Source organism: Macadamia integrifolia, chromosome 1 (genome assembly GCF_013358625.1).
Source record: "Macadamia integrifolia cultivar HAES 741 chromosome 1, SCU_Mint_v3, whole genome shotgun sequence".
Taxonomy (NCBI): Eukaryota; Viridiplantae; Streptophyta; class Magnoliopsida; order Proteales; family Proteaceae; genus Macadamia; species Macadamia integrifolia.
Window position 1 is genome coordinate 14,876,276 of NC_056557.1, and position 12,605 is coordinate 14,888,880.

The 12,605-nt window shown below is 41.1% G+C and overlaps 1 protein-coding gene across 1 annotated transcript in view; it reads right to left on the reverse strand.

Moving 5' to 3' along the window:
* Window positions 1–1,166: 1,166 nt before the first annotated feature.
* The window catches only part of LOC122067746 (BEACH domain-containing protein C2-like), a 15,541-nt gene continuing 4,102 nt past the window's right edge, over window positions 1,167–12,605 (reverse strand). The window contains exons 2-5 of the mRNA XM_042631612.1: window positions 2,863–3,166; window positions 1,541–2,334; window positions 1,308–1,430; window positions 1,167–1,196 (exon numbers count right to left, since the gene is read on the reverse strand). Of these exons, the coding sequence (XP_042487546.1) occupies window positions 1,167–1,196; window positions 1,308–1,430; window positions 1,541–2,334; window positions 2,863–3,166 (1,251 nt within the window). The remainder of the gene's footprint in view (window positions 1,197–1,307; window positions 1,431–1,540; window positions 2,335–2,862; window positions 3,167–12,605) is intronic.

Sequence of the window (12,605 nt, forward strand, 5' to 3'; positions counted from 1 at the left end):
ATCGATAACGGGTATGAGTCAAGGCCAATATTGATCCGATACTGATCGGCCAACATCGGACAGAAATGATCTTATTTTTAATAAAAAAAACATCTTTTAAATTATTTTACTCTTTATCCGTATCAAACCGGGATCGGTCAAGACTGAATACAATCCGATCTGGAAGATCCAATTCCTCAAACCATAGTCCACAGAAGCCACTGGGTATTATAGTCAAGAAGGTAAACTGAATTCGATTCTAATGATTATTGGATTAGTTTTCACAATGTTTAAAATAATCACATAAAGTCATTAATAATAATAATAATAATAATAATAATAATAATAATAATAATAATGTAAGCGAGTCCCTTAAAAGGCAGTGTAGACACTGCAGTAGCATAGCATGAGGCCAATGGAGAACTTAATAGAAGCATCAACAAAGGTTGGTGGTCATTTCACCTCCCATTGTGTCTGGTTGTAGAGGTCAAAGTTCAAACTATCTTTTAGGCTACAAATTATTCCTATCTTACAAATATATGTACCAAAAAAATGAGAAAGAGCTCTACCCAGCCGCAATCCCCACAACCAAAACCATGGAGAAGTGAGGGCTGATTGTGAAAAGACACCCCTAAATAGCAAAACTAGGTGCACAAACCAAGTAATATTGTTTCGCAGAGACTAAGGAAACTTTCTCCATCCTATTTAGCGATATTAGGCAACAATTTCTCTAGATTCATAAAAGATGTGCTAAATTGTGAACTATGTAACCGCACCACAAATGGGGATTAGAGATAAAACATAGTATGAATTATTAACTTTCATTTAAAAGTCTAATGTAACTGGAAGAGGTACAACAAAAAACAACAACCCATCAACAGCGAAAGGCCTAAACGTCATCTCACATTGTAATAACTTAACCCACAATTTAGTCAAAAAACAGTGGACAACCCTGTTCGAGTTACAAGCCATATATGTCACAAGAGTCCATCCACTTGATGTATACATATGTTACATCCTCAAAGCAGTAGCTTAGTTTCCGAACAAATTTACGCATTTGGCTCAAGTTCTGAATGTGCTGCAGGCCTTCAGAGTAATCTCATCTTCCTTCTTCACACAAATCAAGATCCTATGGTTGGAAATCTTATTTTATAAGGGGGCTGAGAGCGTCTCCTTCCCAACCAAGCTTAAGCATTTGATCCACCACTTCCACCCAACTGCAAGCACAGAATGTAGCCAACTTAAAGCGAGTTTCTACAAAGATTAGTCTATAAGGGAGCAAGAAAAGTAAGTTAAAGTTAGAGCTGTGAAGAGTTAGGTAAAATTACAGCCGGATCAGTGAAGACTATCAACTTTTTATCTGCTGTTGACACTAAAAGGTTTGTGTTATCCTTGTTTAGAGCCAGAGCAGTAATATCCTGCCCTTCTCCTAACTTCAATGTATGAAATACCTGCCAGCAGCACACGATTCTTGATCGGTTAGAAACTGAATGTCCTAAAAAGGACAATAAGAAGAAGACAGAAATGCAAAGTGACCCTAGTTTCACTATTTATTTCATACCTTAAGTGAGTGCAGATCCAGGAAACAAATTGAAGGCACCGGAACAGTCAGCCTGTTGTTAGGGCTCTTCCTATTCACTCCTAGGTCAATACCTTCAGCCTCATTCTCATTGGATTCCACATTTCTGCTGGTATTATTGGTCCCATCATTATCCAAACATGAACTAATCGCAATCAGAGCATTTTCTCCATCAACTGAGACTTCCATGCAACTAATGCTGATAGGGCCAGATGACAATTGTGCTGTGGCAATCGGAATCCCATTGACAGTGAAGGTGCTGAGCCTCTGCTCTGATTTGATCCAAGTCATTAGGACACCTCGAGATGAAAGGCAGAGAGAATGTGCCTCCACACCCACCAGTCTCGTGATCAAACGGCCCTTTGCTATAGAATGAAGCAGCACGTTCGAAGAGTTGGAGCATGAAGCAACTACTGCCAGATCAGAACTGACACAGCAGCAAGTTATTTCACTAAGATGGCCTCTGAGGACGTGTATTGGGCCTTCGATACGCAGTCTCTGACTACTGTCTGCCAAGATGTTTGCTAGATGACCACTACTAGAATAAGTGGGTGCGCCAGATGAAATTGTAGGGTCTGAAATATTGCTTGAATGTGATTCAGAAGCCCGATGCACCCTCCAGAGTATCACAGTCGTATCTCGAGACCCAGTTACAAGGCAGTTGCTATCAGCACACAAAGCAAGGCATGTCACAGGAGCACAATGTCCTGTGGCTGTTTCAATGGTTCTGGCTCCATCAGATGATATTACCTTGACACTGTTGTCTGCGTGCCCACCTATTGACATATGCAATGAGTACATGTAAGGATTGAGACATGAAGTCCACTAATATTGTAAATAAACACAAGCATTTATTATTATATACTTTAACATCTGGCAGATATTGTATTTGTTAGAAGTATCCATGTAGTTTATATTTTGACTGGTTCACTTCACAATATTTTACACCTACGCAGATGCAGCCATGGAGGAATCCAATTCAAGTGATCAAATAAAAATATGAGCAAATCTGAGAAGCCATATTTTCTGATGAAAAATAGCAGGGGAAATTATCAAACTTTCAAACTTGAAAGTTTGGAAACCTATCACAGATACATTTAACACAATAATCATTATCCTTCCCCTTTAGTGTCCCTTTCTTGTTTATTTTTATCATCTTGTTCCTTGCAACATTTTGAGGGAGTAAAATATTCACAAGAAGTTTCCATAAAAGCAGGAAAAAAAGAAAAGAATTGCACTTTATTGAATGTGCATTACAACGAATATTGCCAATAAAGAACAAGAAGATATGAATGACTGCCTACCAGTGATGATTTCTTCGTCACATGTTATGGAAACCAGAGCTGAGCTTCTGATTCCTGATGCTGCAAATGCTAATGCCTGGGGAAACTGCCATTCTTCAAAACCAGATCCGGCTGGCCCTTTGAACATGCGCATGAATGCTCCACCATTGGAGCTTGCAACAGCTTTTCCATGCTGAAAAAGGAATGGTGTACCCTGGCCATCAGGAGCTTTTGGCTGCCACTTGTGTAGTGCAACATGAGCTGCTGGAGCATTAAAATCAACAATAATGACAGATTCGGGTGATGCATGTATAGCGAAAAAACCCTAATCCGAAAAGTACACAATTGCCTCAAATAAAAAATTCAAGCGAGGGGCTGCGCCCCCCTACACCCCCTGCTATGCAGGGGGGCCTCCTACCCCCCTTGCAACCCCCACGGCCTGCTAACCGGCTAGCGGGACCGCCGTCCCACCTGTCTAGGTGCTGCACCAGTACTCCCTGGATTAAACTGTGACGAAATACAAGACATCATACACCAACAATCTCCACCTTGGCTTGAATTCTGTCGAGCCTCCTGTAAAGATAACTTGTAGACGTCTTCATCATTGTACCTCATTAGAAGTACAAACCCGCACCTGTTTGGTGCGTCCCTCATCTTCAACAATGAGTAATAATAATCAAGTCCAAACAGGACTCGAACTTCTCTGTAGTAACTGGCTTTGTAAACATATCTGCAAGATTGAGATCTGTATGAATTTTTCTCAAGTGAATACTGCCTTCTGACACAAACTCCCTGATCTTGTGAAATCTCACATCAATATGCTTTGTCCTTGCATGAAACACTTGATTCTTTGCAAGATGTATAGCCCTCTGACTGTCACAATGTAACACTGTACCTCCTTGCTCCAACCCCAACTCACGAACCAGTTCAGCCAACCAGACTCCTTCCTTGGCAGCCTCAACTGCTGCCATGTACTCTGCCTCTGTAGTGGACAATGCAATTGTAGACTGAAGCATCGCCCTCCATGATATAGGTCCACCAGCCAATGTAAACACATACCCTGTAGTAGACCTCCTCTTGTCTAAATCACTAGCATAGTTAGAATCAACATAACCTGCCAATTCTATAGAGCTTCCCTTGCCACTGAACATAACACCTATATCTTTAGTCTTGCTCAAATATCTGAAGATCCACTTAATTGCATTCCAATGCTCCTTCCCTGGATTACTCATGTATCTGCTAACAACACTGGCTGCATGAGACAAATCCGGTCTGCTACAAACCATAGCATACATGAGACTCCCAACTGCGCTAGCATAAGGGACTTGAGACATCTGCTCCACCTCCTCATGTGTTGTAGGGCATTCCCTTTCAGATAACTTGAAGTGGCCAGCTAACGGAGTGCTAACTGACTTAGCATTTTCCATATTGAAACGCTCTAGTACCTTTTCAATATACTTCTTCTGAGTTATCCAAAGTTTATCTGCATTTCTATCTCTAAGGATTTCCATGCCAAGGATCTTCTTAGCGGCACCAAGATCCTTCAACTCAAATTCAGCACTCAACAAAGACTTCATAGAGACTATATCATGTTTGTTCTTTGCAGCAATGAGCATGTCATCAACATAAAGCATCAACAAAATAATGGAATTATCACTTGACACTTTATAATAAACACAACTATCATACTCACTTCTTGTGTAGCCAATCTTCATCATGTGGGAATCAAAGCGCTTGTACCACTGCTTAGGAGATTGCTTAAGGCCATAAAGCGACCTCTTAAGCAGACAAACATGGCCTTCCTTTCCCTGCACCTTGAAACCTTCAGGCTGCTCCATGTATATCTGTTCCTCCAAGTCACCATGAAGAAATGCAGTTTTCAAATCAAGTTGTTCAAGCTCTAAATCATACATGGCCACCAAAGCAAGTAGTACCCTGATCGAATTGTGTTTCACCACCGGAGAAAATATTTCATTATAGTCTATCCCCTCCTTCTATGCATAGCCCTTGGCTACAAGTCTAGCCTTATACCTTTCACGCTTCTTCTCAGATGCTGCCTCTTTCTTACGAAAGACCCATTTACACCCAATGATTTTTCTTCCCTTGGGTTTTTCCACAATCTCCCAAGTCTTGTTCTTCTGTAGAGATTCCATTTCCTCCATTATAGCTATCATCCATTTATCATGCTATGCATCACTCAAAGCATCATAGTAGGAAGATGGATCACCTGTACTTACAGTGAGGGCATAGGCAACCATGTCCTCAAACCCGTATCTCGTAGGTGCTCTATGAGTACGCTTCCCTTTATCCTTTGCCACAGTATAGGGAACTTCTACTGCTTCCTGTTGTCCTGGTAAGTCACTTGATGACTCATTCTCTCTTGTTGTTTCTAACTCACCTAACTCCACCTGCACAGTAGAACCTTATTTTTTTTCATCAACTGCTTGTGAATTGTAATTTAACTTCACTATATGAGACTCATCAAACACAACGTCTCTGCTAACCACAACTTTCTGTGAACTTGGATCCCACAACTTGAACCCCTTTACACCTTTCTTAAAACCAAGAAAGATACATTGCTTAGACTTTGAGTCTAACTTGGAACGCTGCTCACTCTCAACATGCGTATAGGCTGGACAACCAAATATTTTTAGAATAGAATAATCTATTGGTTTTCCTGTCCATACCTCTTCAGGAATTTTACAATCAATCGCCTTTGATGGAGACCTATTGATGAGGAAACATGTCATGTTCACTGCTTCTGCCCAAAATCTCTTGCTCAACCCTGCATTCAGCCTCATACTCCGAGCCCTTTCTAGAAGTGTTATGTTCATCTTTTCAGCTACACCATTTTGCTGTGGTGTCTTTGGAACCGTGAAATGACGTGTAATCCCTTCAGCTTTGCACAATTTTAGAAACGGCTTGTATGTGTACTCTCCTCCATTATCTGTTCTCAAGTATTTAGTTTTCTTTCCTGTCTTCCTTTCTACCTCAACCTTCCATTCCTTAAATTTAGTGAACACCTCACTTTTATGCTTCATGAAGTAGATCCAGACTTTCCTTGAGTAATCATCAACATAGGTCACGAAGTATTCCTCCCCACCTTTATATTTTGTTATTGAAGGACCCCATACATCGCTGTGTACATAATCATGCACCCCTTTACTCTTATGTTTTGCAGTTTTGAAACTAACCTTGCATTGTTTTCCGAACACACAATACTTGGAGAAGTTCAGTTTACAAGTTTTTACTCTCTTCAACATTTTCCTTTTATGAAGATCCATCAATCCTCTTTCTCCCATATGCCCTAACCGCATATGCTACAGATAGGTATCATCTGTATCAAATACTGCATCTATAGTCACAGATGCTCCACCTATAACTGTGCTCCCTATGAGTCTGTATAGGTTTCCTGCTAGCTATCCCTTTATGACAACCATTACACCCTTAATAACTTTGAGAACTCCACCTTCTGCTATGTACTTGCAGCCATTTGAGTCAAGTGCCCTCAAAGATATTAAGTTCTTCCTTAATTCTGGTACATGTCTCACATCTGCGTGAAACACCATATATGGTTATACTCAAGACTATGGAGCTTAATTCGATCCATTTTTAGGTCGGCTCGTTTCTTTTCAGAAATAGCCTTTCCTAGCTGAAGCCCTATCTGAGTGTCCCTGGAATATTTTTAGAAATAGTCTATCCACAGTGAAAGTTCTGTCAGAGTGCCACCTTAGCCTAGCCCTCCCTTAGGCTATCCCTAGTGGAAGATCTGTCGGAGTGCCACCTCATCCCAAGCCTAGAAATAGCCTTCCCTAGCTGAAGCTCTGTCTAAATCCAAAGCCGAAAATAGGCTTCTCTAGCCGAAGCTCTGTCCGAATCCAAATTCGAAAGCGACCATTCCTAGCCAAAACTCTGTCCGGATACCATCACAATCAGCATCTCTCAAGAAAGGATGTTGGAGGTCAAGACCATCTTCCCCTGAGCTGGGGGAACATGAAAGATTGTCTGAGCCAATACTAATTAGGGGCCCACCCCTCTTAACCTAAAATAGGATTTAAACTCAGGTATAATCTCTCTCCTCATTTAAACATAATGTAGATATCTAATAAGCCTTGTTTTAGTGTATATAATAGTTTGAATTCAATTAATGTATATACGTGTGATAACTTAGCTATACATGTCGAATAGTAATAATTGTGGAAAATGTTCATTCTCAAGCATCTAGCAAGAAGACCAGTTGAACCGGACAGATTGGGTGCTTAACACCTTCCCAACTCTGTAACCTGACACTTATTCTAAATCTCTAGACCAGACCAAATTTTGGGTCCTTTTCTCAAGAACCGGGCCCACCCCTAGGTCCTAGGCCCATAACCCTAGATGGCGACTCTAAACTCCATTTGTATGATCCCGATCCCCGAATTCGACCATCATCAATACCCTTGTCTCAAATGATGAATTTTACACTCTTACAAAATAGGCCTCCACGTATCTACAAGCGAAGTACACACTACTCGAATCCCTCCCCTTCACATGAAGGTGAAGAGAGAGGATGGGGATGTATAGTCCATTCTTTCTCAAAGGATGGCATTGGGCCTGGACCACCTGGTTATCTCCCCACTTTGTGGCCAGTGGGAAGAATAATGGCTCAGGATCCCTCAGTTTAGGGGCTATGGTCCCCAGGTGCTCAAAACCCCAGAGCTGTTTCAAGAAATCAAAGTAAGAAAGTGCATACCAATTGACTGAAAGAAAATAGATAAGAGAAGGAAAGTTACCTGGATAATGTAGCCTACCCCCTTGAGGCCCCTATCTTCATAGGACAGTAGGTCTAGGGACCGCAGGAGATATGCATAGCCAGCCCCGCCGTAGGCCCAGGAATCTACTGTGCGAAGATCTTTGAGGAAGTATACCAGGCAGTTATCTACTCCCCCTCGGAGGTCACTGAAGAGGTACTGACCCACAGTGAATGTAAGAAGGAACATGCCACCTGAGATATATTTCTTGGATTCTCCCCCAGGCCGACTTTCCACCATTGGGCACGTATCTCCCCTAGGCGGATGCATGTCTGGCCAGATTTAATGGTGATACCTGTCAGATTTACAAACTCCCTGGCAGTCAAAAATCCTATGGGTAGGGTCATGGATCTACCCCCAATTGAAATGCCCATCAAGGCATAGAAGCACAGGCGTAATAGTGATCTCATCAACAGAAAGGTGGCAAATGTGAGTACTTGGCCACCACCACTCCATCAGGGCCCCTACCAATGTCGGATTAAACTTTTGGGTCTCTACAAGGGCCAACTGGCATAGATAGGTATCATCAACCATCTCCTTCACCCTACGAGAGAGCATCCTATGCTAGGATTGAACCATGTTCGGATGGCCATAGGAGGCCAAGGTAGGTGGTTCCTTCCCCTCATGCTAATGGAAATAAAAAATAATAATAAATAAAAAAAAGCAGCCAAATGCTAAAACAGTATGATAAATAAAAAATGGAGAGGACAACAAAACATGAATAAAAGATGATCAATATAATGAATAAAATGTAAAGACTTACCCAGGAACCCCATATGGAGTTGCAGATGTGATTCCGGCTATTGTGAAGAGCTTGCTCGGAATACCAGTTGCCCAAGCCCTCATCCCTATGAGAAGGACTATTGCAACTCTCGAGCTGGACCTCTCCCAGTGTCTTCTTCTTCCTCCTTTCAGTCATATTTTTAGAAACTACAAAAGCCCCAGAAAGTTTCCCAATTTACACAAAAGCCCAATAGAATATCAAATTCTTCAAATAACTCCTCCTTCAAGAACAGGATGAAGATCTTCAAGAACTTCAAGAACAAGGTGAAAATCTCTAAAAACAAGAAGGAAAATTCCAAGAAAAACCAGAGAGTTCCAGGAACTCACTTCACTAAGAAAAGCTAAAATGAAAAATGAACAGGGGAGAGGGCCCATTTTATAATAAAAAAATTATTATTTTGGGATTCCAATTTAGAAGTCCAAATTCAATTCAAAGAAGAACCAAAGAATTAAAAGATTCCAAATCAAGCATCAAAATTTAAACCAAATCAATGAACAAAATTCCAAATCGAAGTAAGAATTAAAAGATTCCAAATCAAGCATCAAAATTAAAAATTCAAATAAAAAATCCAAATCAATTGTTAATGTCTTTTACAAGGTAGAAAGAGCAGCAAGTTTCTTTCATGGAATTGACAAGGCCAGAAAGCCCAGTTCGATTCGAAAGAACCCACCTGGAAAACCATATAGCCCAGCTCGATTTGAAAAACCCCACCTGGAAGACCATATGGTCCAAATTGGTACGAAAGAACCAGCATAGAGACCAAAATTCTCTGAACTGGCACATGTAAAGCTCAGCTAAGGAAAATCAAAGAATCAAATATTTTTACTTGTTGCAAGATTGGAAGAGTAGCGAATTCCTCTCCTTGTAACCATCGATCCCAGATAGTCCAGATTGGCTTGAAAGACCCAGCATGGAGACCAAAGGGGGGAACCACCGCATGGCTTGCATGCCTTGCTGCATGCTGTGTGCCCCCGTCGCACACTGCGCGTGCCCTGCTACATGGTCGCGCACACCTTGTGTGCACCGTGCATATGTTACCTGCACACCCATGCCAGCCTGACCCGCACACCCATGCATGCATGCACCCGCTATCCATGCACACACCACCTCAGCCATTACTCGCACATCATTCATCGTGCACCCATGACGTCATCCGCACTACCTGCCTAAACTAACCATACCTCGGGCACTTCGGCCTGGTCCGGTGCACTGCCATCAGTGGCTGGGATTGGTATTTTTCTCTCCTCCTGCTTTTCTGAAAGCCACCTTTTTTAGATAAAATTTCTCTCTCCTCTCGCTTTTTTGAAAACTACCTTTTTTGGCTAAAATTTCTCTCTCCTCTCCCTTTTTCAAAAATCACCTTTTTCGGCTAAAATTTCTCTCCTCATAATTTTTTGAAAACCCCCTTTTACCCACCAGACAAAAGCCCTCCCCACCCATTTTTTCCTTCAACTCCCCCCTTTACCGATTGGAAAAAAATCATATCCCCTCAATTTAGGCAAGAGCTCCCCTTTCATCCACTGGATAAAGGGATTTCCCCTCTCCTACCTGGCCGGAACTATAAATACCCCTTCCCTTAGAAAAAATAGACCAACACACTAGAATCCCCCTTCACTCTTTCATAGTGAAATTTTCCACCCCTCGCCCACTTGAATTTCTTTTGATCTTCGGAGCGATCTTCGTCAAGATCTGAAAACTCATTTGGATCTTTGAAATGTTCTTCAGGATCTTGAAGATCTTCAATCCAAATTCTTTGTTAGATCAGTTTTTAGTCAAAAGTAGTATGTTCTTGAGCCACTCCCTTGAGTGTTCTTGAGCGTACCTGGGATAGAAACCCCCCTTTAGGTTCTTCGGGTCCACGAAGAGATCTTTGTTAAGATCTAAAACTCTGTTCGGATCTTCAAAGTGTTCTTTGGGACTTTAGAGTTCTCTAATCCATTTTTAGGTTAGCCAATTTCTTTTCAGAAATAGCCATTTCTAGCCGAACCCCTATTTGAGTGTCTCTGGAATCTTTCCAGAAATAGCCATTCCCAACGAAAGCTCTGCCAAAGTGCCACCTCATCCTAAATCTAGAAATAGCCTTCCCCAGCCAAAGCTCTGCCCGAATCCAAATCCAAAAGTGGCTATTCCTAGCCGAAACTCTGTCCGAATATCATCACAATTAGCATCTCTCAAGAAAGGAAGTTGAAGGTCAAGACCATCATCCCCTGAGCCAAGAGAACACGAAAGATAGTCTGAACCGGTACTAGTCAGGGGCCTACCCCTATTAACCCGAAACAAGGGTTAAGCTCAGGTATAATTTCTCAACCAACTCGTCATAATGTAGACGTTATACATGCCTTGTTTTAGTGTGTTTAGTAGTTTGTATCCAATTAATGTATGTATGTGTGATAACTTAGCCATACATGTGGAATAGTAATAATTGTGGAAAATGTTCGTTTTCAAGTATCTAGAAAGATGACCGGTTGAACCTGGTAGATTGGGTGCCTAACGTCTTCCCAATTCTGTAACCTGACACTTACCCTAAATCTCAGGACAAGACCAAATTTTGGACCCTTTTCTCAGGAATTGGGCCCCCCCTCGGGTCTTGATAACCCTAAGTGGTGACTCCAAACCCCATTTTGTGTGATCTCGATCCCCAAGTTGGACCATCATCAAAAACCCCATCTCAAATGATGAATTTTGCACTCTTACGAAATAGGCCTCCACATATCACCAAGAGGCAATACAGTGGTGCGGACCCTACAAGCAAAGCACACCACGACACGAACCCCTCCCCTCACATGAAAGTAAAGAAAAAGAGAGAAGAGAGGATGGGGATGCATAGTTCATTTCTCCGGTCGCGACCTTCACAACCACCGAGCATCCCATCACTGATTTCATCTTCCATGTCCAATCTCAGAGTCCTACCGTATGTGCAGTGACAATAACCAACCTACAAATTCTTCATGACACCCTTTCTTAATATGTACCAATATGCCATCCTAGGAAAATTGCTTTATTCAACTATTGTTTTTTCTTTTTGGGGTTGTGGGGAATCGTTTCTAGGGATAGGGGTGAGTGATTATTTTGAATCAAAGTCTTCTGCTACCCACCCCAACAACCCACCTGCAAATTCTTCATGACAATAACAAAAAATCAAGGAGCAAGAGATGTGGTGCACACTGAACCTAACAATCGATGAGAACAAACAATAGACATGCCGTAATAATCGGGTATGATCATAAACTTCTAGAGAAGCGAAATGGGGAAAAAAATAGCACATAAGACCTCATATCTTTGCTTCACCGGAGATTATCATCTTTGCTAGAGGGTATTCTTCACTTCGTCGGTAGCAAGAACAACTCTCTTTCGATGGAGATGGTAATGGTCCAGTCGGGGGTGGGATTTGGGGATTTTGTTTAGGTTCAAATGTCTTACAAGGGTATAACAGGTAGGAAGGGTAGTTAGGTCTTTTTAATTTTGAAACTAACACCAATGAGACGGTGTTAATTTTTTAGGTTTAAATGTAAAAAATAAAACTATAGGGGGTGATATAATTGAGACTAAGGTGAGGGGTGGTGGATGTAAATTCTCCTAAATATAATATATTCATAAGGTAAAATGCAAGGTACTTTATTAGTTAGTCTGGATTTTGTGAAAGCTTTAACGTAGTAAGACTAGAGATTTTAATTGGTCTATTCATTCCAAAATGGAGTTAAGCCAAAGCCAAACCAGTAAAGTGCATCTTGATTTCCGTTTCCTACTTTTTTATGGTTTTTTTAAGGAGCTCATTCTAGTTTTGAACTAATTTGGTTTTCCATAAATATTTACTTGAGAAAAAAAAAGTAGATTTCCTATTTTATCAAAACTTTCCTGAATTCGATTCGCTTATTCAATCCATCTGGTTTCAATTCTTATTGATATTAAAAAGAACCAAAACCAAATCCATACCAATAAGCATTCAATGCAATTCGATATTTCAATTCATTTTGATTAATCCAATTGGTTCAAGTTGGAATTGGACACCCATAGGTAAAGTGTAAGACCCAGCCTTCCGAATAGATTCATTCCCCCCTCACCTCTACCCAAACAAATAAATAAATATCATAACATAATGGGTTAAATATATAAATTTTGTTTTTTAATTAGTAATGGGAAGAATAGTAGAGTGGATCTCATCAAACCTTCATCAAGTGGTTGAGAATTTT